Source organism: Phocoena phocoena, chromosome 15 (genome assembly GCF_963924675.1).
Source record: "Phocoena phocoena chromosome 15, mPhoPho1.1, whole genome shotgun sequence".
Taxonomy (NCBI): domain Eukaryota; kingdom Metazoa; phylum Chordata; class Mammalia; order Artiodactyla; family Phocoenidae; genus Phocoena; species Phocoena phocoena.
Window position 1 is genome coordinate 22,679,738 of NC_089233.1, and position 26,430 is coordinate 22,706,167.

General features: G+C 48.3%; 1 protein-coding gene across 1 annotated transcript in view; it reads left to right on the top strand.

Annotated features, from left to right (window-relative positions):
• The first annotated feature begins 492 nt into the window (after window positions 1-492).
• Window positions 493-26,430, top strand: part of GPR139 (G protein-coupled receptor 139) — a 40,226-nt gene continuing 14,288 nt past the window's right edge. The window contains exon 1 of the mRNA XM_065893448.1: window positions 493-616. Within this exon, the coding sequence (XP_065749520.1) occupies window positions 493-616 (124 nt within the window). The remainder of the gene's footprint in view (window positions 617-26,430) is intronic.

A 26,430-nucleotide genomic window follows, 5' to 3' on the forward strand; every position in this document is an offset into this window, starting at 1 on the left:
GGGGGAGATGAGGGTAGTCTGTTCCCACCCAGACTTCCTCTGGTGTTCCCAGGTCTAACTCCATCTCTAATCCAGAAACCGAAGCCGAGAGAGGCAGCTGGGACCCCCTCCTCCCAAGCATCTCCCCCCTCCACCTCCACCGCGTCCAGGCATTGCTGATTGGCTGCGGGGAGCGGCGTCCCAGCCCCCCGGCTCCGAGGCGGGAGCCTAGAGGGTCGGAGGTGGGAGGTGCACAACCGGGCTCCGGGAGCCCCTCCCGAGTCCCTGCGCCCTGCGCCCTGCGCCCTGCGCCCTGCGGGAGGGCTGAGCCGGGACTCCAGGCGAGCAGGTGCGGAGGGAGCAGAGGGGACCACGGCCGAGGGTAGAAGCAAGTCCTGCAGGGAGAGGCGCTGCTGCTCCAGCTGCTGCCTCGGCGGCAGCCACCACCGAGCCGGCGTCCAGAGCAGGGCTGGCAGGCCGGGCGCAGAGCTGAGGCGAGCGAGGGGCGCGCTCATGGAGCACACGCACGCCCACCTCGTAGCCAACAGCTCGCTGTCCTGGTCCCCCGGCTGGGCCTGCGGCTTGGGCTTCGTGCCCGTGGTCTACTACAGCCTCTTGTTGTGCCTCGGTTTACCAGGTGAGGGGCGTGGGGGACAGGGAGGGAAGACGGGAGCCCCGAGTGCGGGGTGACCCTGCCCGGGACCCCCAGGCCTAGCCACTCGGAGCGATCCCTGACGCCCCCCTCTGAAAAAGTTTACGCCTTAAGGGCAACTGCGGACATTTCCAGGCTGGGGGAAAGGAAGTTGCGGTGGCCTGGCGGGGACCGTGCGTGTGTGCGTCTCACGAGTGTACGCGGCAGGCGATGGGCAGGGTGTGAGTGGGGTCGGTGTGAGTGCGCGGGATTCGAGCGTGTCTGTGTGTATTTGTGTGCGCGACTGAAGCGGTCGGCGCCCGTGAGGGGGTCCAGAGCGGGCTGTGTGTGTGACCCGACTGCAAGTCCGGACAGATTGTTTCGCGGGGGCCTCCCCTCTCCTGTCGCCCCCAGACTAGGGGCACCTCTGCCCCTCTGCCCCGCGGCGTGTCGCCGCCTGACCCGAGATGAAGCTGGAACCCCTGATCCTGGGCACTCTCTGGCCCCCGGGGGGCGCTGGGATGGAGCGAGGGATGAGCCCCCGCTGCCACCCTGAGGAACGCGTCTCCAGGCCGGCTAGAAAGAGTCGGGGCGGCTCCGGAGCCATGCCCTGGACACAGGGCAAGGGTGCAGAGGTACACGCGGGCTGCCGAGGCCGCCACCTCAGGGGGTCACAGTCTCCTTGAGGACATGCCTCACCCCTGGGCTTTGCCTCCTGGTCCACCCACCCTAGGCAGCTCAGAGCTGCTGCACATGTCTGGCTGGTCCCACATCCTAGCCTCCTGTCCAAAGTATAGCTGAGACTTGTCCTGAGTTCCTGAAGAGAGCTGAGCTGTTGGGAGGGGGCTTACTGAGGGGGGAGGGGGGAGTTGGTGCTTGCCATGGTCGCCTGAGGCGGGGGCGGGCTTCCTGAGGCTCCAGCTTGAGAGGGACCTTTCTTCCAGCTAGTCCCTGAGACAGTCTCTGTGGCAGAAAGATTCCTAAAGGTCACTTCCATGCAGATGGGAGAGAGGGACAGAAAGAAATGAAAAAAAAAAAATCCAATCTATGTAAAGCCTAGAATCGTAGCATCATCAACCCCACTGTCTTTAGCATCCTGGGATCCTGGGAATTTGGGAGCTGGATTTCTGAGAGCCTAGTGAGATTTCCTTTCCAAGACATTCATCTTGGTAGTCATGGACCCTGCTAAGGTTGTTTAAATAAATCCTCCCTCCCAAATTTGGCAGGTTCGAGAAACCACAAGTTTGCTAAGGCTGAGCCTCTCCCCCAGTGAGTGATGGGAATTTTATCACTAACTAATCGCTCTGGCTGCCCTCGCAGAGAGGCTAGCCTGGTTCCCCCTGCTGGGGTGGTGGCATGTGTCCTGTAATTACCTAGAGCTGGAATTGATTTCGGCCCAGTTCCCACCTCCCCATGTTGGCCCCCCTGAGCCTCTTCAGAGCTCTCCTTTGGGGAGTGTTCTTGAGAAGGTTGGTTATTTGTTGAACCGGAGATGTGACAGGGCCCCTTTCTGACTCCTACCCTTCACCCCTCCATCTCCTCTTTGGACTCAAGAGTAACTACTCTCTCAGGCTTTTCTTCTGGAAACCCCTTAAGGGACAGAACCATAAAGACGAGGAGAGGCTCTAAGGGTCCAGAGCAGGGAAATGAGGATGGGGAGAATGAGGGAAAGCTCAGACCTTCAAGCACCTCAAGGTGGGAGTCAAGGTACCACACACCTTTACGGCTTAACTCCTATGCCAGCTAGGAGCTTCCTGACCCATTGACATTGGCACCTATTATATGCCAGGTACATGCTCTTCAAGGCTGAGCTCAGGGCCTAGAGACAAAAGAGTGGGGGACTGTGATTAGAACTTGAAGGGCATTGATGTGTTCATACATTCAGAGTTATGACCACCTACTGTGTGCCAAGGGCTAAGGACGTGTAAAAAAGGGACTCAGAGACCCCTAAGATGCAGTCTCTGAGGTCAAGGAGCTCATACGTGGAGCTTGTGATGGATGCAGAAGGACCAAACATTCTGGAGAAAATCGATTAGAGAAGCCAGGCTTGCAGGAAGATCATGGGCTCTGTTAATGGCTTGCAAGGTGGTTCAAAAGTGAAATCCTTAAGTCATTCTCTCGAAACCGTAAGGGCAGACAGGTATGTCCTAGTGACTAAGAATGCAGACTGTAGAATGAAGCAGAGCTGGGTATTAATCTGTGAACCTTTCATGTCTCTGTGCCTCAGTTTCCACATCTGTAAAATGGGCATTATGCGAGTACCTACCCCTGAAATTGTGGTGAGAAGTAAAGATGTGGATGGAGGCGAGGGTGCATGTGAAGCCCACAGCTCAGTGCCTGACACACCACACATTGATTGCTGCTGTGCTGCTGCAGTTGTGGTTATCATGAAGCTGCCTTGGTTATAAGGAGGAGGGGGGTTGCTCAGCCCTGCCTGAGCCAGAGAAGGGACTGGGAAGCACGCTGAGAAGAGCACTCAGCGCAGTGCGGTGCTTCTCTGTCTGAGCTCACTACAGTATTCCCTGCCCTGCCCCTAGCCCCAGCAATTCGCAAACCCTTTCTACCTGGCCTCCGACTGGGAGGCTCAGCTATGCTGGGTGTGAAGTAACAGACCACAGGGCTTGGTAATATTGTTGAAAACTGAGATTTTAATTGAGTCACTTTTCCTGGCAGTGGACTCACCCCAATTCCAAATTCTCGCCATGGTGGTTGGAGAGTGAAAGAGCGATGGGGAATGGCTGTTTGGCAACAGGGGAGCTAGTAACTAGGGGAAAGCCGGGCTGTTTCTTAGCACTTTCAGCCTCTAGATTGAAAGGAAGAGCTTGGGAAAGGCCATGTGGTCCAATCCCCTGCCTCTAGAAATTACCCCAGACAGTCCAATTTAACTGGTCTGGTGTGGGATCCAGAGGGTTCTAATGTGAAGTATAGGCAAAGCTCTGCCACTTAAGAATTCTTATTCTCTGTACCACAATCTTCCCTACCTATAAAATGATGGTAACGGTAGCGCACAGGCAGTGTATATTAAATAAGATAACCTATGTTAAAATGGCTTAGCACAGGGCCTGGACTGTGGACCACACTGGATCTTTCCCTGTATTAAATGCTTATATTATTGCAGTGGATCCCCACCACATCCCTGTGACCTGTACGTGCCCTGAATGCATCTTACAGAAGAGCAAACTGAGATTCAGAGAAGTGGAGGTCTCATCTACGGTCACACAGTCCAGCCAGCGTGCAAACATCTTTCCATTGCATCCAGTGCCTTCATTACTGCCTTCGTTACTACTAGTTCTTTTAACTAACTTCAGTTCTTCGTGCTGTGGGCTCACTGGAGAAAATTGGTGTCCCAGCTGTTCCTAAAACTCCATCTCTTTCCTCCTCCATTTTAAATAAGCAAAATGTTTCCAACTTTTCAAAACGCATACACTAAGCCAACAAAGTAGAGTTGGGGACACTGATTGGGCCACAGCTGGGACAAGACAGTGCAAAGCAAAAGGCAGTGCCAGAGGAAAAGATGAGCCTGAATGCCTGGGGGAAGAGAGTGGGAGGGAGGACGGCTGAGCCCCCCTGATAAGGAAGGAGTAGTGGAAAATTAAACTGAGATTTGAAAGACATTTTTAAAATTTTACCTTCTAAAAGGCACAATGGATGTTAAGGGAGACAAAGTGAAGAAGATGAAGCCCGAAACTGCATGCCACCCAGCAGAAGGGAGCATTTCTACAACTGCCTGCCTGCCTCTGAGGGCTGGTGCAAGATGAAAGGAGATGATGAGTCTGTAGCCTGGCAGGTAGTAAGTGCTTTGACATGTGCTAGTTACTGTTGTTGTTAACCACAGGTGGAAGAATGGTGGCTGCTAAGCTGGGCTGAGCCCTCCAGATGTGTTCTCTTTTGCCTGTAAAATCTTTAGAGAAAACGTAGTAAACAGATTAAGAGTACAAAGTCTGGAGCTGGACTTCTGGAGTTTGAGTCTTGGCTTTACTACTTATAAGCTGTGTGACTTTAGGCAAGTGGCTTTAACTCCTCTGTGCCTCAGTTACCCCACCTTTAAAGTGGGGATGATGATAATAATGGTACATACTTCATAGAGTTTCTGTAAGTATTAAATAAGTTAAGCACGTAACACAATGCCTGGCACACAGGAAGCACTCTGTAAGTCATTTTTTCACCATTTAAAAATTAGGGAAATCAAGGGAAAATTCCCTACTTGCTTTATGACATCAGCTTTACCCTAATATCAAAACCAGACAAAGACATTACAAGAGGGCTTCCCTGGTGGCGCAGTGGTTGAGAGTCCGCCTGCCGATGCAGGGGTCACAGGTTCGTGCCCCGGTCCGGGAAGATCCCACATGCCACGGAGCGGCTGGGCCCGTGAGCCATGGCCGCTAAGGCTGCGCGTCCGGAGCCTGTGCTCCGCAACGGGAGAGGCCACAACAGCGAGAGGCCTGCGTACCGCAAAAAAAAAAAAAAAAGACATTACAAGAAAACTACCAACCAATAGTTAGTCCTCATGAACATAGTCATAAAAATCCTCAACAAAATATTAGCAAATCTAATCCAGCAATATATAAAAAGGATAATATGTAAGACCAAATTGGGTTTATCCCAGGAATGCAAGGCTAGTTCAACATTTAAAAATCATTCACCATAGTAACAATGTGATTCACCATATTAACTAAAAAGGAAAATCCATATAATCATTTTAACAGATGCAGAAAAATATTTGACAGAATTCAACATCCATCCATTTGATGAAACCTTATCAAACTAGGAACAGGCAGAGAACTTCTTTAACCTGATAAAGGACATCTATAAATAATCTACAGCTAGCATCACATTTAATGATGAAAGTTGGAATGCTTTCCCCTCAAGATCTGAAACAAGGCAAGGACGTTCTCATCACTCCTATTCAGCATCATACTGGAAGTTTTAGCCAGTGCAATACGGCAAGAAAAAGGAAAAAACCCAGGTATACAGGAAGGAAGAAATTAAATTGTTTCTATTCACAGATGATATAATTACCTTCATAGAAAATCACAAAGACTCCACAATAAAAGTTCCTACAAACAAACTGAGTTCAGCATGTTTGCACACTGTTAATATGCAAAAATTCTATTGTATTTGTACATATTAACAATGAACAATTTGAAATTAAGCTCTGGGATTTTAAAAAAATAGCTTTCCAGGTTCCCTTAAAAAATCAGAACTGAGGGCTTCCCTGGTGGCGCAGTGGTTGAGAGTCCGCCTGCCGATGCAGGGGACGCGGGTTCGTGCCCCGGTCCGGGAAGATCCCACATGCCGCGGAGCGGCTGGGCCCGTGAGTCATGGCCGCTGAGCCTGCGCGTCCGGAGCCTGTGCTCTGCAATGGGAGAGGCCACGACAGTGAGAGGCCCGTGTACCGTAAAAAAAAAAAAAAAAAAAAATCAGAACTGAAAACATTAAGCTCATGTTGCCAGAAAGTAGCAATTGACTAGAGCTGAGTAATAGGCTGCTTTTCCTATGCAGCTGTGTGTGTGTGTGTGTGTGTGTGTGTGTGTGTGGACATACACACACATTAAAAAGGTAATAACATTCATATTATTTGAAAACCTAAAAGTATAAAAAAGGCACACATTGCGAAGTCTCCCTCCCATTCCTTTCCCCTGCTCACCAGTTCCCAAATCCACCCCATCATCACCACCACCACACAAGTAACCACTGCATTAGTATCTTAGTTTCCTATTTATTCTTTCAGAGTTTTTAAGTATATATACAAGCAAATATGAATAGAGGATTTCAACTCTCCCTTTTTTTTACTCTCTCCAAAATGAGCACATTATTCACACCATCCTATATCTTACTGTTTTTTCGCTTAATATATCACCCAGAACAGTATATATAATGCTTTTTTCATTCTTTAATGAAGCTGCATGGTATTCCATTGTATATTTGTACCATAATTTAGTGGTCGCCCCCTCAAAAGCACACATGCACCCCAGTTCGAAACATTCCCTACCTGGTGCACCTAATTCTCCTCTAAAACCTGTCTGGCCCCTCTTAATGCGCATTTGGCCTTAGGATCCTTGTTATAACAGTGGGAGAAAGACTACTACATGAGGAATCCTGAATTCCAGGATTGGTTCTGGTAATAAGTCACTGTGAGACATTGGACAAGTCATTCTTGATGGGTCTGTCAAAGGCCCAGGAAAGCTGGGCTCTGCTTGTGTTACTCAGTTGGAGATATGGCCCGTAGATGGGACATAAGTACAGACCAATGAAGTATCTATGCTGGAGGCTGCCTGGGCTGGCCTTGGGTTGGGGTTCAGAACAGTAGCTTTGTAATCCTTGTCTCTGACTACGAGTTCAATAAATGTTATTAAACTTCTGTGCCCTGCATTGTTTTGTGGCAATTTGAAATAAAACATGCAAAGGCTTCTTTTGTTTTTGTTTAATTTTTATTTATTTATTTTTGGCTGCGTTGGGTCTTTGTTGCTGTGTGCGGGCTTCTCATTGCAGTGGTTTCTTTTATTGAGGAGCACAGGGTCTAGGCGTGCGGGCTTCAGTAGTTGTGGCACGTGGGCTCAGTTGTTGTGGCTCACAGGCTCTAGAGCACAGGCTCAGTAGCCGTGGCACACGGGCTTAGTTGCTCCGCGGCATGTGGGATCTTCCTGGACCAGGGCTCAAACCCGTGTCTGCTGCATTGGCAGGCAGATTCTTAACCACTGCGCCACCAGGGAAGTGCACAAAGGTTTCTCATAGTCCCTCACACATTGTAGAAGCTCAACAAATAGTAGTTCACATTGTTTTCATTGCCTAACATGTCATTGTGTTCAAGCCCTGAAGCCACACACTGCTTTATACATAGGTCTTTTCCATAAATGCACAATTCCACTCCAAGTGTACCCACCAGATATGAAGCTCCATGTCCTGGCAAACTAGGAGAGAATGATCCAGTGGATTAAGCAATCAGTGCCATCGTAAGCCTAGGGAATTTGTACCCCTAAGAGAGCTGCCTGTGGTTCAGTGAAACCTCCAGACATAATATCAGTTCGGAACACGAAATGGTCTTCAGCTAAAGCTAGTGCAGAGAATGACAAGCACCACCAGCAAGATCACCCTGTATGCTGCAGCCGGGATCGCGAACAGAAGTGGAGCAGGGAGGGGAACGCAGATCCTGCCACCGAACCTCCATGTAGATCTGAAATCCGTGGACGATGTTCATAGGGGAAGCAGCCCTGCAATGCTAGGGGTTGGGGAGGGCCTGTGTCTTGAATTCAGATACCTGCATGGGGCAGTCAGAGAGTATAAATGAACAAAATGGGCCAGTTTTAAGAACTGCTTCACTTATCCATAGAATTGTGCTTCCTTGCTGTTTTTCCGAAAATACGTGGCTCTCAATGATAGAGACGTAGGTACCAAAAACACTGCCCTTTCCTCTTAATAATTGCTAGCACTTATGTAGCACTCATTATGTGCTAGAGATTCTTCAAAGCACTTCATATACGTTAGCTTATTTAATTCTCACCACAACCCTTTGAGGCATGGATAAATATTATGCCCATTTTCCAGATGAGAACATTGAGACACTTACCCAAGGTCACATAGCTAGAAAATGACAGAGCAATATTCAGTACCGCTGTCCAGCTTTATTATAAGAAAATGGCAGCACACGTGTAATGACAGCTGACAACTGACGGTCAGGCTGGGTTGAGAGGTGGGGGTGATAGACAATAGGGAGGAGGGGGACCTGGGGGAGTTAGAAAGTGCTGCCACCACTCAGCTTTCCAGCCAACGGTCCAGTGTTGCCAAATTGTTCCCAAAACTCTAGAAATCCAGATTTTTATTTGAAATGTACCAGTGTTTAAATGTTGGCAACTAACTCACAAATTTTAAAAACACTATGTGAGCCAGCTATGTGAGCCACTATGTGAGCCAAATCAGACATGTCTGCAGGCTTGATACGGCCCACCAGGCTGCCAGTTCTCAAACTCCAGAGTGGGGACATCTTCCAGAAGCACCCAGAAACACCAAGGGGGTAACAGGGAGTGGAGAATAAAAGCAAGAAGCTAAAAGGAGGAGCAAGAAATAACAGAGATGGAGACCCAAAGAAAATGTGGGTAAATCAGAAAAGCCTGCCAACTCAGGAAACCAGGGACGTGGCATAAGCTGGAAGGAAAAGCTCCAAGAAATACCGCACATTTCATGTTGATTATGTTTTGAAACACAAACCTACCATTTGGGGGGATGGGAGTTGCCCTGAGAACCTGACAGCGTGGGCTCAGTGGTCCTCACACCTGGGTTCAGGTTCTAACTTTGTGGCTTCTATTGGTGGGGCTCTGGCAGGTTGCTCAAATCTGTCTGAGCCTCCACGTTTCCGCCTGCAGAAGGAGTGGAACAGTGCCTTTCTCACAGGGCTTATGCTGTGGACAAAATGAGACAGTTCGCGGCTAGCCAGGGCCCAGAGCCCGCCACTCCATGGCTGCTGGTATTTGGTGAGTCCAAACACTTCTGTTTCACAAAATGAGGAAACTGAGACCTCACCCAGAGTCACAGAGCTGGCAATGACAGAGTCTGAACCAGAACGTAGTTTTTCCAAGTCTCGCTTAGTTCACTTTTTGCAAGATCACATGCTAGTGGTCTCTGAAGAGGAAGCAAAGTGATAAGAGTAAAGGAGCAAAAGGCTACAGAATTTCAGAGTGCAGAGTGATCATCTAGATTTGGGTGGTCCGTTGATGTTTTATGCAGGATTATTTTAGGTGGTACAAGGCTGCGGCATTAAATTCCTTTTCAGTTTTCTTAATCCTTTTGATTCCATCAAAAGGAGAGTCTCAGCTAGGTGCCAGTGTGTTTTTAACACCTTTACATATGTGCTAAATCTCCCTTTTTAACAGACACAGAGCAGACCTAGGGCTCGGCACCTCAGCAGGCAGCAGTATCTAGCTAGAATTTAATGTCACTCTTGTATTGTCATTGTATTTATTTTTAAGGCTACCTTCTGTTTACAACAGGGAGGTGGGTTTGTTATCCACGATTGTCATATGTCCATGCTGTCCACTGTAGTCACCACCAGCCACATGTGGCTGTTAAGCACTTGACATTTATTTATTTATTTATTTTTAAAATTATTTTTTAATCTATTTATTTATTTTCGGCTGCATTTGTTCTTTGTTACCGCACGCGGGCCTTCTCTAGTTGCGGCGAGCGGGGGCTACTCTTCGTTGCGGTGCGCGGGCTTCTCATTGCGGTGGCTTCTCTTGTTGCAGAGCACAGGCTCTAGGTGTGTGGCCTTCAGCAGTTGTGGCATGCGGGCTTCAGTAGTTGTGGCTCGCGGGCTCTAGAGCACAGGCTCAGTAGTTGCGGCACACGGGCTTAGTTGCTCCGCGACATGTGGGATCTTCCCAGACCAGGGCTCGAACCTGTGTCCCCCGCACTGGCAGGCGGATTCTTAACCACTGCGCCACCAGGGAAGTCCTGCAGTACAACCTGCAGAACTGAGTTTTTTATTTCATTTCATTTTAATTAATTTACAATTAAAATCTGATACTTGACTCACTTATTAGAAAATAACTGTGTGCTTGGAACAAGTTGAGTATGTGAGTCTATTCTTTCAACTGTACATTTTATGACATCTAAACAGAGATCAAGGATTTCCAGTGAAAATTTAGCATCCATAGAGAGATCTGCTGGAAGTGTAAAATACACAGCAGACTTTGGACATTTAGTATGAGAAAAAGTTAAATATCTGGGTAATTTATAGTGTTACATTTTTGGATGAACATGGTTAAATAAAATATATTGTTAAAATTAATGTCAGAACTTCCCTGGTGGTCCAGTGGTAAAGAATCTGCCTTCCAATGCAGGGGACGTGGGTTCAATCCCTGGTTGGGGAACTAAGACCCCACGTGCCACGGGGCAACCACAACTACTGAGCCCTTGCACCTCAACTAGAGAGCCTGCGTGCTGCAAATTACACAGCCCACACACTCTGGAGCCTGCGTGCCACAACTAGAGAGAGAAAAACCCACATGACACAACTAGAGAGATGCCCACGCACCACAACAAAAAATAAATAAAAATAAAATTAATGTCACCTAGGGCTTCCCTGGTGGCACAGTGGTTAAGAATCCGCCTGCCGATGCAGGGGACCTGGGTTCGTGCCCCGGTCTGGGAAGATCCTACATGCTGCGGAGCGGCTGGGCCTGTGAGCCATGGCCACTGGGCCTGTGCGTCCGGAGCCTGTGCTCCGCAACAGGAGAGGCCACAACAGTGAGAGGCCCGCGTACCACAAAAAAAAAAAAAAAAATTATTTCACCTCTTTCTTATTGTTTTAAATGAGGCTGCTATAAAATTGAAAGTGCATATGTAGTTCATATTACATTTATATTGGAGAGTAGTATTATATAAAATATAAATTCAAGAAAAAAATGGCAAGCCACTTTAAAACAAGATGTTAAGTAAGTAACAGTACAGGGAACATAAGAACATGGCAAAAGTCACAGCACTGGTGGGCCAGTTACTAAAATCTGGGGAACACTGATCTAGTACAATGCTCTTGATGAAAAAACTGAGGCCCAGAGAGGCCAAGGAAGTTCCCCCAAGGTTTCAGAGCTAATTAGGGGTGACCTTGACCCCAAACCTTCCAGATTCCAAATCAAGTGAGCTTTGGCCATTGCAGGGGGGATAATCCTGCCATCTCTACTCCCATCAAGGGAAACGCAAGGAAGGTAGGGTCAGGGTGTGGGGAGGAAGTGGCTACCCTGGGCCCCGGTGGGCTTCAAAGGGAGGGAACTTCTCTGTACGGACGACCCAGGAGCTTGGTCTTCCTATCAAGTGGAAGCAGAATGACTGGGGCTTCTCTTGAGGAAAGGCGTGACCAGCTGAAGTACACTGAGGGGAAGCTAGGGCTTTTAACCCAAAGGTATGTTTTCATTTTGCCCCGTGACGAAGAAGGATGAGATGAGAAACCAGAGAGCACAGACTTCAATCCAGAGAGCATCTGCATTCGTTGATTCACTTATCCACCCATCCGTCCATCCATCCATCTGACCATGTGCCCGGCAGTGCCAAGTACCAGGCACTGTACTAGACCCTTGCCTTGCCTTTGTGCGCATGTGCACACAACACCACACACACACACACACACACACACACACACACACACACAAAACCACACACACAGATGGGGAAGACCAGCATGATCAGAAACCCGAATAAATGTAAACAGTCACCTGAGAAAAGATCGTGAAGGAGAGAGAGGCACATGGAGAGCTCTTTATGGGGGCCTGCCCAAATGGGGAGCCCAAGGATGGGGACCCTCGAAGGGAACAGCTGAAAACTGAGGCGGAGGAAGGGAAGGAAGGAAGGATGAGGGCGACGGGAGCGGGCTGTGCAGCCACCTGTGGCAGGAGGGGAGCTGGTGCCCGCACAGCGGGACAGAAGGGTCACCCGAGTCTGGGGGCCAAAAGGTGGCTGAGGTGGGGGAAGAACGTGGTGTGAGATGAGAGCCAAGGGGGACAGGAAGCCAGAGCTTCATAAAAACCACGCACGTTGACCCTGAGTTGGGACAACACGCTCTGCAGTGTGAGGACTGACGGGTCCACCAGCGACCTCTTTCCTTGCCCATCGTTTGCCATCGATAGAGCTCAGGGAATTGCTTTTCTGCCACAGACATTTCTTACCATTTTCAGCTAAGTGCAGAGCAAACTATCAGCCACATCACTTCAACTGAGGGCCTCTACACACACACACATACACAGAGATGCGCATACACAGACACGCACACGCAAACACACAGACATATAGACAGACACACAGAGACACGCACACAGATACCACACAGACACACACTCCACAATCAAAGTCATAGAATGGCCAGCGATTCCGTTCTGGCTGCAGCCCTTGCTTTTAGCATTCCTCGCCTCACCCCATGGTTCAGCTCCACAGAACCGCTGACAAAAACCACCATCTGCCTCTTGAAAGAAAAGCACCAGCTTCCCTGGAAGGTGGTAGAACAGAGCAGTGACTGCAGAGGGAACTCGAGCCAGTGGGGCCAGTTTTTGAGGAGGGTGGGGATGGATGTTCCTTAAAGGAATCACACGACCCACGCTCTTGACCTTCACAGAATGCGGTTCCTACACATGTCTGCCCTCCACACCAAGGACCCTTCCAGAACTCCACTGCTCCTGGCCAGAGGGATCAGGGAAGTAACATTGGTTTAGGAATTAAGTTCCACTTTGCTAGCTGTAAGGTCTTGAGCAGGTAATTTGCCCTCCTTCGAGCCTCAGTCTCCCACTGAGCATATGTATGTGGAGGCCCTTTCACGTGCCAGGAACCCTTGTTGTCACTGGAGGAAAAGCAGGGGGACGAGCAGTCAGCAAGTAAACCACGCGTCCACAGAGTCATGTTAGCTAGTGATGCACGCTACGGGGATAAGAAGACATGGTAGAGTGATGGGGGGCAGGCAAGGGCTCTCCAGAGAGCTGATGTCTGAGTGGAGATTGGAGTGATGAGAAGGCAGGAGTGGCAGCGGGGAAGGAAGGGCGTGCGGGCACAGGGACCAGGAGGTGAAAGCCGGGAGGGGGGACTGCACGCTGCCTCGGGGCTGGGATGTGACGAGTGAGAGGTGGGGACGAGGGAGTCACCGGCTGGACGCTGCGGGCCCTTCGGTCCAGTGAGGAGCTTGGATTTTACTCTAAGTGTTGCAGGACACACTAAGCAGGTGACATGACCTATTGTGAGGTTTTCAAAGGCCTGTCTAGCTGCTGTGAGAAGAATCGAGGGAAGGCGGTACAAGGGGAACAGCGAGCAGCTGAGGAGGTGGCTGCTGTGGGAAGGGATGTGAAGGGTTTGGGCGCTGGCACAGGGCACGCGGTGGGAGTGCGGGTCAAGGGTCACGTTCAGAGCCCTCACATCCCACTCCTGCCCTTTCCACCATCTCCTCCGTCTCCAAGTAAAACAGAAGTGGCCAGAAGAAGTGAGCCAACTAACGATGTTCTGGGACGTGTGCCCGCCCCAGGGCCGTGGGGGGCGCCCGCGTTGGGAGGGCCATGGTCTCAGTCACGGCCATGAGCAAGTCCCGCTGATGACCCAGCTGTCAGCTGCAAGAGTCCTGATCAGAAAGGAAGCAAGTGCCTAGGTGAGAAGAATAGGGTCACCTTCAGCTCTGTCACTTGCAAATGAACGGGAGCGAGCTGTGGCCAGTTGTGGCAGAGGGACATTGTCACTGTGACTGCCTTCAGTTCTGAGGACCAGGGTCCAGCAAGAGGAGGGGAGGAATGTCCCCAAGACTGAGGTGGAGACACTGAAGACATCTTGACAATGGGCAGAGAGAGCTCGTGGAAGAGGGAAGAAAAGGCTGGTCGCCTCTTGGATTTTCTCAGAATAGACCTTCCGGCCAGAAGAGGTGGGCTCTGAGAAATGAGAGGGCTTTTTTTTTCTTGATCACTGTCAGCAGTAAATGCTGGTCAGATGCTTGCTGGTGAACACCCTTCTCAAGCCCCTCATTCACTTTCCAAGGAGGCTGGGCTGAGGGGTCACAGTCTCAGAACTTTCGGAATGAGAGAGAAGCCTGTTCAAGGTTTCCTTAAAATGCAGCACCCTCCCTATCAACATTCAGACACAAGCTCATAACAATTCAGATTTCTCATGACTCTTGAGAAACTTTAAAGTCTGGCAAAACTGAGCTCTCCCTGACTGTCATCAAGTGCCCAGAACAAGGCAGCTCTAGTCACTTTACGTGAAGCTGGTGCTGTCCAGTTCACCTCAGCCCCACCTCTCCCTACTCATACACAAAGATTATTTTCTTCTACCTGGTCTGCTTCTTTCACTTATGTCTCCTGCCCTGCCCCTCTAGGATTTGGAATTTTCTGTGTTAACGCCTTTCCTCAAATTTAACTATGTGTACAATACACACACACGCCCTATCTATTTACACCATCACACGTTTGGCCTCACAGCCACTTTCCTACCACTCTAAATGCTTTACTGCAAGAAAGGAAGCTGGTAAGACCTGGATTTGAGATCCACTGGACTTTCTAGGTGTGTGTAGTTAATTTCTCTGAGCCTCTATTTCCATATCTATAACATAAGGCTAAGAGTACCCACCTTGCTGAGAATACATGAGATGATATACATCATGGGCCTGGCATGTAGCAGGTGCTCAGGGCCAAAAAACCAAAACATAAACCAAAAGCAATGCAATATTGTAACAAATTCAATACAGACTTTTAAAAAGTGGTCCACATCAAAAAAAAAAAAAGGAGAGACTGACAAGGATTTCTCATCTGATCCCCACTTGTACTCTTACGGTGCATAAAGGACCAGGCTCCATTTCATGAGGCCCTGCTTTGTGCCGAAGGTTATAGGGGATAACGATGTGGGAAAAGACAAAGATGATGGTGAAATGGTCCCTTAAAGCACTCACACTCTATAGTTAGGTAGGAAGGCAAATCAATAATCATAATACAATGTGACACATTCTATAACAGAAGTGAGGGTGAGGCATTTAAATTCCTGTAGGGACTCACACTTATCTCTGTCTGGGAGCATCAAAAAGATATTGAGGGCTTCCCTGGTGGTGCAGTGGTTGAGAGTCCACCTGCCGATGCAGGGGACGCAGGTTCGTGCCCCGGTCTGGGAAGATCCCACATGCCGCGGAGCGGCGGGGCCCGTGGGCCTTGTTATGTTTGTTATGTTTGGCCGCTAAGCCTGCGCGTCCGGAGCCTGTGCTCCGCAGCGGGAGAGGCCACAACAGTGAGAGGCCCGTGTACCGGGGGGGAAAAAAAACATATTGAGTCAGGCAATGTACCCTTAACAGTAGGCATAGTCATCTCTTTGACTCCAATGCCCTCTGGCATTGGCGCGTGGCACGTGGTAAGAGGCTTGTTAAGTAGTGGATGGGTGGATGGATGGATGAATAAGCAGATGACTGCCTTCTTAATTCCATAAGTGTAATTTCCTTACTAATCTTGAAGAGACTGAAGAAAACATCTTGACTATAACCATCATCATCACCATCATCATCTTCATCGTCGTCGTCATCACCACCACTACCATTTATTGAGCACTTACTCTGAGACAAACACTAGATCGAACATTTTCTCCACGATGCCTCATTTAATCCTCACAGCAGTGGCTGTGAGCTTGGAAATTCTATGCTCACTTGGCAGATGGGGAAAGCGAGGCTCTGAGAAGTAAAGTGAGTTGCCCAAGAGAATTCAGCCACTGAGCGGCAGAGCAGAGCTGTGACAAGCCTGTGCACCCCTGCTGGTACCTGTGCTGCCGCTGGCCCTGCAGTGGACATTGGTATTCAGAGCACTGGAGAAGACAAATGCTGTGTCTACAGACCTCTGCCTCGGTTCACCCTTCCGGCCTGGTCTTTACAGGCATCTTGAGGGACTATGTCTTCCTTCGTGATCGAAGACTCTCCCGGCGTCCGCATTGCCCTTTCCCCAAGCAGATGGTTTAATTACTTGAAATTATTTTTAAGCAAGGACAGGAAGGTGAATTCCCTCTCTGCTCCACTCCTAACCTACAAAAAGGAAATTGAGTTGCTTCTTTTCTTTTCAAGTGTCACATTGTGATGAAACAACTCCCTGGAAAACTCTGCCGTCTTCCAGAGCCTTCCAAGGTCTCCTTTATCAGCCAGAAGTGGACTCAATTCAATCAAGTGCTCAGAATTCCAAATCTAGTCCATGGGGTAAATGTTTATTGACCACCTATTATGTGCCAGGCTCTGTTTCTAATGCTTAAAAAGAGTCATCAGTAATAGCTATTAATGTCAATATAGTGTTGGCCAATATGCAAAGTGAATTGAAATTTACAAAGGGCTTTCTCATCCATTATGAAACTGAAGTTAGGAGGAGGCAAATAGCTTTCCCAAGTTACTCCTAGTAAGCAGGTCTGAAAAACCAAAGCTACATCCTTGGACCTCAAACCAAGGGTTCCTTGTTTCACTAAATATACAAAGCTGTTAAAGATAGGAATGAGTCCGCACAAAGGGAGCCACCCCACTGAACCCTGCTAGGACTTACCAGTATTCATTCATTTGAGAACTGAGTGCTTCCTACAGGTGCCACAAATAGATCTGGGACCCTGCGCTCAGGGAGAGCACAGTCTAGTTGGAGAGATGAAAAAGCAGATACCTCAATGTGAAGCTTGAAGTGTGATATACTAGAAGGGAGCCTGGGTACCATGGGACAGAGAGGAAAGCATCAACTCCCATCCTGGGGTAGGGGCAGTGCTGGGGATGGGGTGTGGCTATCGGGGCAGATATTTGCCCCTGCTCTCTGGAACTCCCCTTTGTTCCTTCTGGGATGGACATGCTATGTGTGTTCTGACCACAAGTCTTTTCTTCATCACACACACGCGCTGAGCACCTCCTTCAGCATCAGAACCATTGCCAAGGACTGGGGACCAGAAAGAGGAATGAACTTTGCCCAGGCTTTCAAGACATACACAGTCCAGTAGGCAAAACAAGTAAATTGAAAATGATCAGGTCACTTTTTGGCCACTTTTTGCCTTTTAAAATGTCCATTTTGTATGGTTCAACCTATTACCCTATAAATGTAATAACTTGCTGTTCTGAAGAAAAACTCAGGCTGATGTGAAAGCCCCACATCCTCAGCCAAATAAGGCACACTTCCTCCTCCGCCACCCCCTGCGGCAGTATCCATGGCTGAAGCTTAGAGAGCACGACTGCTGAAGCCTTGATGGTAGAATCCTAATGGACATTAATCGAGTGCCTGCTACCTATTGGGCACTGTTTCAAGCACTTTCCATGAATTAACTAATTGAATCCTGATAAGCCCACAAAGTAAACTCTATTATTACCCCCATTTTACAGGTAAGGAAACTGAGGCACATGGTAAGTTGTTAAGTGGCTCAAGGTCACGCGGTTAATGCTACGGCAAAGACACGTTTCTGACCCAGACACTGGGAGCCAGAGCCTGTGCACTCCTTGTTAGCTGCAGCAAGGGATGGAGATTTCCATAGCGCTTTCCATCAGTTTTGTGAGAGACTTAGGGAGATTTCAGGCACGAGCAGGGCTGCTTCGGGACCCAGGAGACAAAGTACAACCCAGAGTCGTCACAAAGGAGGCCATCCTCCCCACCTGTGGGCACTTAGAATGCTGTGAGTGGAATCTTCTTCCCATTCCATCTTCTGATCAGCCATTGCTGTTATGTTTGGGCTTTGATACTCTCGAGGTCTCACTTGCTGGTTCCAATAAAGTTTTGACTACTTGTCTTGAGTTCTCTAAGCATACTATTATATAATCAGCAAATAAGAATAATAACAATTATGCTTTCTTGAATAGTTTCACCTCTTTGTTTAGTTTCCTACCTTAGTGTTTTGGTTAAACTGTAGATTTGGACTCTTCATTAATAGCATTAGTATGTAACATTAGTTAAGTTAGTTTTACGAATAGTATTTTATTAGACTGAGGAAAATGGATTGAGGTTTTGAGCAAATGCAGACAAATGGCTTCGGGAACAGAGGGGCAGGGGCCAGGGTGGAGCTAAGGAGTCCCTGCAGTAACTCACATATAGTATGATGCCATGCAGACTTGGATGCTACACTAAACAAATATTTATCAAGTGCCTACTATCTGTCAGACGCTGTGCTAGTGACTAAGAATATGTCCCCAAATGAAGGAGACATAGACCTGTCCCCCACCCCAGTGTCAGAGGAAAGGGAAGAGACAGGGTGCATCTAAGAAGTACTTGGATAAAGAATTAGCTGGATGTGGCCTTATGGGTGGGCAACAAAAATTCCTACAAGTCTCAAAACCTGCTAGTGTAATTGATAATGACCAGGAAATTGACTGAATTTTTATTAGAGTCCAAAATCGATTACGATTTACTAACCTGAAAAACAGATGAGAGCAATGACATGAGAATTTTTCATTTATGAGTTCTTTCGAGAATGTGGATTCATGAGAAGTTAGCAGGTCTTTTCGTTTTCTGCTCTCTCTTTCCCGATACCAATGAGGCTCCTCCAAAACATCTTGTGATAATTAACATTTGCCTAACGTTTCTCCAGTTTGCAAAGCCGCTTCCGTGCGGTGTCTCCTTTGGTCCCCACGACAACCCTGGGAGTTTGCAAAGCAATTTCACTGAGGTTATCACACTGGAGACTTGAATTCTCAAACCTCATTTCCCTGCGGTCCACATGCCAGCCAAGCCTGTCACTTTACAGTTCCGCAAGCACAACATGGTTTCACATTGGCTTGATTTTGTACTTGTAGTCCCCTCTGCCAAGAAAGTAGCCCATCCCTTCCCTGTACAACCAAGGAGTGCCCTCTTCATTCTGGAAAACCCTGGGCAGGCAGGGAAAGGCCTTTTTCCCTGGGACACCCTGGAGTCAGGAGCACCCAAGGATGGGGCCCATGTCAGAGGCAGACCAGCAGGCCAATGAGCACAGGGCCTGTCCTGCAGCTGGTCTGGGTGTCAGTAGAAGCAATGGTCCCAAGGCCTTCTGACTTCTTAAAGAGTGTAGCAGTTAACAAGTTGGACAGATCCGAGTTCAAATCCTGGCTTTGTGACTTACTAGCTGTGGAAACTTGGGCAAGTCTCTAAACCCAGTCCTGAGCTCCCTCCTTTATAGAAAGAATCTGATAATACCCACCTTTAAAGTGAGGGGAGCTGCAGTGACTTTTTTTTTTTTTTTTTTTTTTGCGGTACACGGGCCTCTCACTGTTGTGGCCTCTCCCGTTGCGGAGCACAGGCTCCGGACACGCAGGCTCAGCGGCCATGGCTCACAGGCTCAGCTGCTCCGCGGCATGTGGGATCCTCCCGGACCAGGGCACGAACCCACGTCCCCTGCATCGGCAGGCGGACTCCCAACCACTGCACCACCAGGGAAGCCCAGCAGTGACTATTAAGTGTAAAACGCTTATCACAGTTTTTAGCATATAATAGATTGCTAAGTGGAAGCTATTCTTTTTATTATTAAGACCACTTCTGTCTGCGTCTTTGTTCCTGTCCTACCCCCATGTTCTTCAGAACCTTTTTTTTTTTTAGATTCCATATATATGTGTTAGCATATGGTATTTGTTTTTCTCTTTCTGACTTACTTCACTCTGTATAACAGACTCTAGGTCCATCCACCTCACTACAAAAAACTCAATTTCGTTTCTTTTTATGGCTGAGTAATATTCCATTGTATATATGTGCCACATCTTCTTTATCCATTCATCTGTCAATGGACACTTAGGTTGCTTCCATGTCCTGGCTATTGTAAATAAAGCAACTATCCTCCAATAAAGATGTTAAAAAAAAAAAAACACTTCCAGGAATTCCCTGGCGGTCCAGTGGTTAAGACTCTACACTTTCACTGCTGAGGGCCCAGCTTCAATCCCTGGTTGGGGAACTAAGATCCCACAAGCCGTGTAATGCAGACAAAACAAAACAAAACAAAACAAAAAAACAGCCTGGAGAGCTGGGTTGAATTTTTTTAAATAGTAATATTACTAAAAAAAAAAAAAACACTTCCCTCATGGCAGAAAAAGGTATAGAATCACTCATCATCATCACCGTTACTACCACTACTGCTACTATTATTAACATTTTCTCTTATTTCCAAAGGGAGAAAAAAAACCCACTTGCTTTTCTACTGACACTTTCCCTGTCCTCTCTTGGAAATGATGTTTCTGCTCAGAAAAAAAAAGGAGGCAGATTGTTTTGTCATAAGCAGGGCTACAGCAAAGCATGGGGGGGCATCAATCCAGGGGGCTGGAGAAGCTGACTCCTGAAGGGTCAAGCACAAGGGTCAACCAGATAAAGTGGATGAAGAGTGTTCTAGGAAGACACAACTGCATAAGCAAAGACCCAGAGCTGGAGACAGTGAGGCTTGTTTGGGGAGCTGCACGTGCTTTGGTTCCTCTCCACTGGGACAGAGGGAAGGCAGGAGTGGTGAGTGAAATGGGATGGAGAAGGGAGCCGAGGCCACAATTCCAGGGGTGTCAACTCTGCAGCCCTAACTTTTGTAAGCACTTTCTATGCATTGACTTATTTAGTCCTCACAATAGGCTTCATTTCACAGCTGAGCACATGGAAGCACAGAGATGTTAGGTAACTTTCCCCAGGGTCACACAGCCAGTAGGAGTCACACCTGGATCCAGTGCCCATGCTCATCACCACAGCACTAGGAAGGGCACTGCTTCTTTTCTTCTGTGACATTCAGGTGTGTGTCCCCCAAGCTAGAAAAGAAAGATACCCCCTCAAAATCACAAGGAAGCAAGCCGACTTTCACCTGCTGAACCCAGCTTGGGCAGAATGGAAGCTACACTCTCTCTCTGCCACCTCCCAGCGTGCAGAGGTGGGTCTTTAGAAGTTCCCAAACATAAATCCATTTCCATATAATTACACCTCCCTGACCTACAGGTCATTCGGCCGTGTGGCACAAAAATCAATTTCCCCAACCAGAGAAAATTGCTTCCTGAGGCCCCCAGGTAATTAGACATTGTCTTCTGGGCGTGGCCTGTTCCCTGTCCGTCCATGTCCTCTGGCACAGGTGCTGCCGTTTCAACCCCGCATCTGCTGGGAGAATGCAGGTCCCGTCGTGGAACACAACCACCACCAGGACACTGGCCTTGGAGAAAGTGCAGCCAGGTGGTGTACATCAGAGAATTTTCCAATGTTCTCGGACATCCAGATCCCATGGAACTTTCCGCTGCCGGCCTAAGAGGGGAAGGAAGATGGTACCTCTGGAGCATTTCTGCTGTCAAATGTTATATAGGAGGAAGCTACAATACCGACCCATGCTTGAAAGTTTCAATGAGTTATAAAAAGGACCCTCTGTTTTCCACCACCCCCCTCAACTACCTTCAAGGACGTCTAAATAACAAGCATCTTACTTAGTAAAACCCTTTAATGCTTAAAGCCCTTCAATGACGCTCCATCACCTCAGGACAAATTCAACTCAAACCCAGTTTGAAGCATGAGAATCAAGTGCTGTTACTTCTCTACCTCTTCTCCCGCCAGGCCTCCCTCCAACTCCCTCCCCGGCTCTGGGCAGGGGCAGGCAGATGGCAGAAATGAGTGCGGCCCACGGGGACTTGTTGAGCTGCAGGGTAGCCCCCAAGTGGAAATGTGGGCCCAGTGTGGCCTCTCCTTCTGATTTTCAAAAGAAGTTCAAACCCTCAATTGGACATGAAATACTCCAATTTGTAAACATGGCAACTGATTCAAAAATCTTAAAGACACATCTGCAGCCTGGAATCAGCGCCTCAAGCCCCCAGTCTGTGGCCTCCATTCCATGCTGAGCTTAGGAGCTGAGCTGCTGCAAAGGCCATCCTCTTTCTCTCGCCTCTTGGCCTTCGCACATTCTGTTCCCTCTTGTTGACACACTTTGCTCCCCAGTCATTCGACTGGCTCCCATTCCTCCATGTCACTGCACACGTGCCACTTCCTCCAAGAAGTCTTCCGTGATCCTCTAGGCTAGACTCGTTACCCCTTCCTAAGTGCTCCCATAGCACAATGTCTCCTGCTGTCATGGAGCTTCTCTCTGGTGATCTATCTGGCTTCTGTCAGGATAGGAGCCACAGAAAGGAAGAAACCATTTCCTTGGGTTTACTACGACGTCCACGGCTGTAGCAAGGTGGCTGAATCCAGCAGGGAGTCAATATCTATAATAGAAGGAAGGGTCTGGAAGTCGGCCTGAGTAGTCTTGGTGAATATGCAAAATTCTCCTCAGCCCTGAGTCTCTTGGGTTGGGTTGGTGAGCGACAAAATGAACACTTACTGAGCCCTCACCATGTGCCAAATACCCTTCTAAGCCCTTGATTTAATTTCCACAGGAACCCTAAGAGACAGGTATCATTATCCCCATTTTACAGATGAGGAACTTTAAGGCACAGAGTTATTTAAGTAACTTAGCCAGGGTCACAAAACTAGGAAATGACAAACTTGGGAGTCAAGCCCACGAAGTCTGGTTTCAGAATCGGTGCTCCCTACTTTCCAACAAGGGAAAGAGTCAGTGCTCTAAGAAAGAAACTATCACACCCAATACAGAAATGAATAATACTTTTGAGTACATACTAAATGCCAGGCATACTAATAATGTTTTTATATATGAAGTTACTCAGTCTTCTCAATAAGCCCTTTGGGGAAATGGTATTTTCCCCCTTGCACAGGTGAGGAAACTGAGTTAAATCATGCCTGGACAAGTAAATGGGGAATCTGAGCCCAGATCCATCAGCCATCGTAAGAGGAAACAGGAAAATGTTCCCGCGAGGCTACCTAGAGAGACTGGGTTTAGAGAGAAGACAGAGGGAAGGGATAAGATCAAGTCGTCGTGGATAGAATGGAGTACCACAGAAGTGACAGCCAGCAGTTGAACACTCCACAGAGAGTGCCTTGGGTAACCCATTCATCCACCCATCCATCCATCCGTCACACTTTTATTCCTCTATCACTGACAGAGTGCATACTCTTTGACTGCCCTGTGATAGGCCCTCAAGGTTCAGAGAAAAAAGATACAGTCTCTGCCTTCCAGAGAACGGGTGATAAAGATTTTGAAGGAGATCAGTACCAAAGTGTTCTAAATACTCTACCCAGTGAGGTGCTTACCTCAGTGCACTGAGATCAGGAAAGGCTTTAAAACTAAAAAGTCTGCCAGGCAAAGTGCTGTAGGCAGGGAAGGCCTTCCAGGCAGAAGAAATAGCCCATACAATGCTACAAAGCCGAGAAAGAGCACTGCACATTTAGGCAACAGCTCGTAAAGTGAAGAGCATTTGCGTGGCATGCAGAAGAGCGCTGATGGTGTGGGAGGTATCTGGTCGGCTGTGCAAAGACACTGGATTTTGCTACAGAGCAGAGGTCTCAAACCCATGGGCCACCCTCTGTGTGTGTGTGTGTGTGTGTGTGTGTGTGTGTGTGTTGCTTGCAAGCCTCTCTTGAAACATTGGATGACCTGGCCACAGTTGGCTGTCATTCCCTCCTGGGAAACCACCAAGTGGAACTGAACAGTGGCTGCCCTCTTGAAAGGGGCTATAAGCTGGGCAGCTCGCTAAAGGCCCCCGCAGGCTCACCTCACACATTGATGTCACCTAACTGGTCCCTTGTGCCATTTGAGTTTATAAGCCCTGGCACAGAGCCATTGAAGGTAGCAGGGAGTTTGAATGACTCCTCATGCTGCCTTGGGATGACTTATTCAGTAAGATCTCAGCACCCTGAGTGCAGGGTCTTGTACTCCTTGAGAGTCTGATCCAGGCTTGGCTACATAGTTGAGCACCACTAAATTTATGTCGAGCTGAAATTGGATTCACGTGGAAGATTCTGGCACAAAACCTCTTCTGGAGAAGCTGATAGTCTCTAAAAGATCTCACACAGTGAGCACTAAACTGATTTCCAATTAATTTCCAGTTACCCTTGATCACACCACCTGACTCATTTCCTGCAGTAAACACTTAGCAGCCTTCCAGTCTATTCAAAACGATGACAAAGCCCTTCTGCATGTCTAAAATGCCACGTTAATCTACGCTCATAGTCATTCATTCATTCAACAGATATTTAGAGCACCTACCATATGCCCAGAACTGTGTGAGAGGTTGGCAATATATCAATAATAGTAAGAAAAGCAAACACACTTCCTGCTCGTCTGGATTTCTAACCTAATAGCTATGATGGTAAAATTACATAGCCTGTATGATACCAGGCACTGTGCTCGGTACTTTCCGTATATTAATTCATTTAATGCTCACAAAAGCCTATGATAAGTGCCGTATCATCCTTTCCATAGATGAGCAAACTGAGGCATAGAGAGGTTAAGTAGATTGTCCAAGGTCACACAGCTAGAGTGGCACAGGCAGGTTTGAACCCTAGCAGCATGGCTCCGGAATCTGTACTCTTTGCCTCTTACCATTCTGGGATGACACTGGGAGTCCCTGAAGTACCTCCCAAATCATCAAAGTGATGGTTGTGATAGTTGTGGTCAGCACTGGTGGTGTCTATAGCAATGGAACCCTGGGTAAGTAGATTAACCATAACAACATGTTCTGGGACCTTTGTATATAATGGTGAGTGGTTTCTTTTTCTTTCCTGACATCACATGGTATTGCTTTTCCTTCTTTTAAGTTGGAGACACTTGATGCAGACCTAATACTAGAAAGCAGCTGGAGGTGCGAAGTGACAGCTGATTGCTGCAGTTTGTATGTGGCCTTGGCTGCAGGGCAGCCAGCTGTCCCTCGGAAGTGGCCCCTGGGAAGAGAAGCCTTCGGGCTAGAAAGACAGCTTGGGTCATTAGCTGAAGAATTATTTGTTTAGTTTATCTGTTATGTTCCTAGTTCTTGACTGTGTTGCCCACCGTCCTGCTTCCTTTGCCCATGTGGCTCCTGGATCCCACCAGCCCCTCCTTCACGCTTCCGTGCAACTTTCCCAGGCCCCGGGGTCAGAACTCATTGCCATTTTCTCCCATGGGCCTGAGAAAATGCCTGGGCCACCTGGGTCACGCTCGCTGCTTGGTCGTGCAACCTCTTTCCCTTTCTACCTCGCTTGCTAGTGGGGAGAGACTTGTCTCTCCACACCAGCAACCTCAGTGCTGTGAATGGCAAATAGTATATGCCCAGCACGTGCTTTTTGAATGAAAAAAGGTCCAGAGAAATGTGTGACTCACCAAAAGCCTCAGAGTTAGCAGAGCAGACCTCAACTCTGTCAAAATAGATCGTAAGCCCCATGTGGACTCACGCCACCTGTGCGTTTGCACATTGCTGCATCCACAGTGCCTGGCCCAGTGCCTGGTGCACGGTGGGCAGCTCAGTAAATGTTTGTGGAATGAGCAAATGAGTGCCAACCTCCTTTAATTCTTCTGTTGTCCTTGCCTGCGTGGAAGAAGACAGGCAACAGGAATGAAGGCTCTGTGTTGGCTGCATTTTGCATGCACAACTGATAAGCTATTTGCCCACAGCTAAAAATACCTACCCCCGACAGCCAGTGGGAGACGGATGGTGCTTAGAGCAAGACATTTAATCAAACAGCAACAACCCGAGCAGAGCCACAAAAGCCTCTGACACCCCAGTGAACTCCAGATGAAGAGCCCAGAAGCCTCTGACTTCCTGTTGGTCCCCTGACACCCAGTGACCATCACTCTGGGTCCACAAAACAGCAAAACAAATGAGCATTCTGTGCACGTGGCAGCCACCAGCTGCAGGTCTGGGGACGGCCATGTGGGCGGAAACCGTGCACCTGGGGTGAATCCCATGGAGAATTAGCCCACGCGAGCACCATTCCATATCGGGAGGTGCCATGGAGAGGGTCTCGGTGGTAAGCCCTGGACTTGGAGGAAGCGATTAGACCCTCAGAGGCAGAGATGAACCCCCTGTCCCTTTACCCTCACTTATTCCCAGGGACTGGGAGTGGCCGGTGTTCTTGAAGGACCTACAACTCCTCTGAAGGGAATTCTTCCCTCAGCTACCTCCTGCCACCATACATGCAGGCTGATACACACTGTTAAAAAAGAAAAAGAAACAAAGAAAATACTGACCCATTTCTACTTAATGGTCAGTTCCCTCAAGCTAATGATGGAAGCATCTGGATGAGCAGGTGCATCGAATGGGCTTTAGAGTCTAATACATTGTTTTTGAATCCTGGGTCCAGCATACATTTGATGTCCGATCTGGGCCAGTCTCTTAACCCACTGAGCCTCAGTGTTCTCACCTCTATAATGGGGATATTAATAGCATCTATCCCTTTATGTCATATGAGGATTAAATTTGATGCCAGTAAAACCTATAGCAAGTGAATCACACATAGCAAGTGCCCAATAAAGGGAATTGTTGTTAATAAACGTACCAGTTATTACTGCATGTGCTCAGCCCTTGTATTACAGGTCTGCGTGAATGGAAGAAC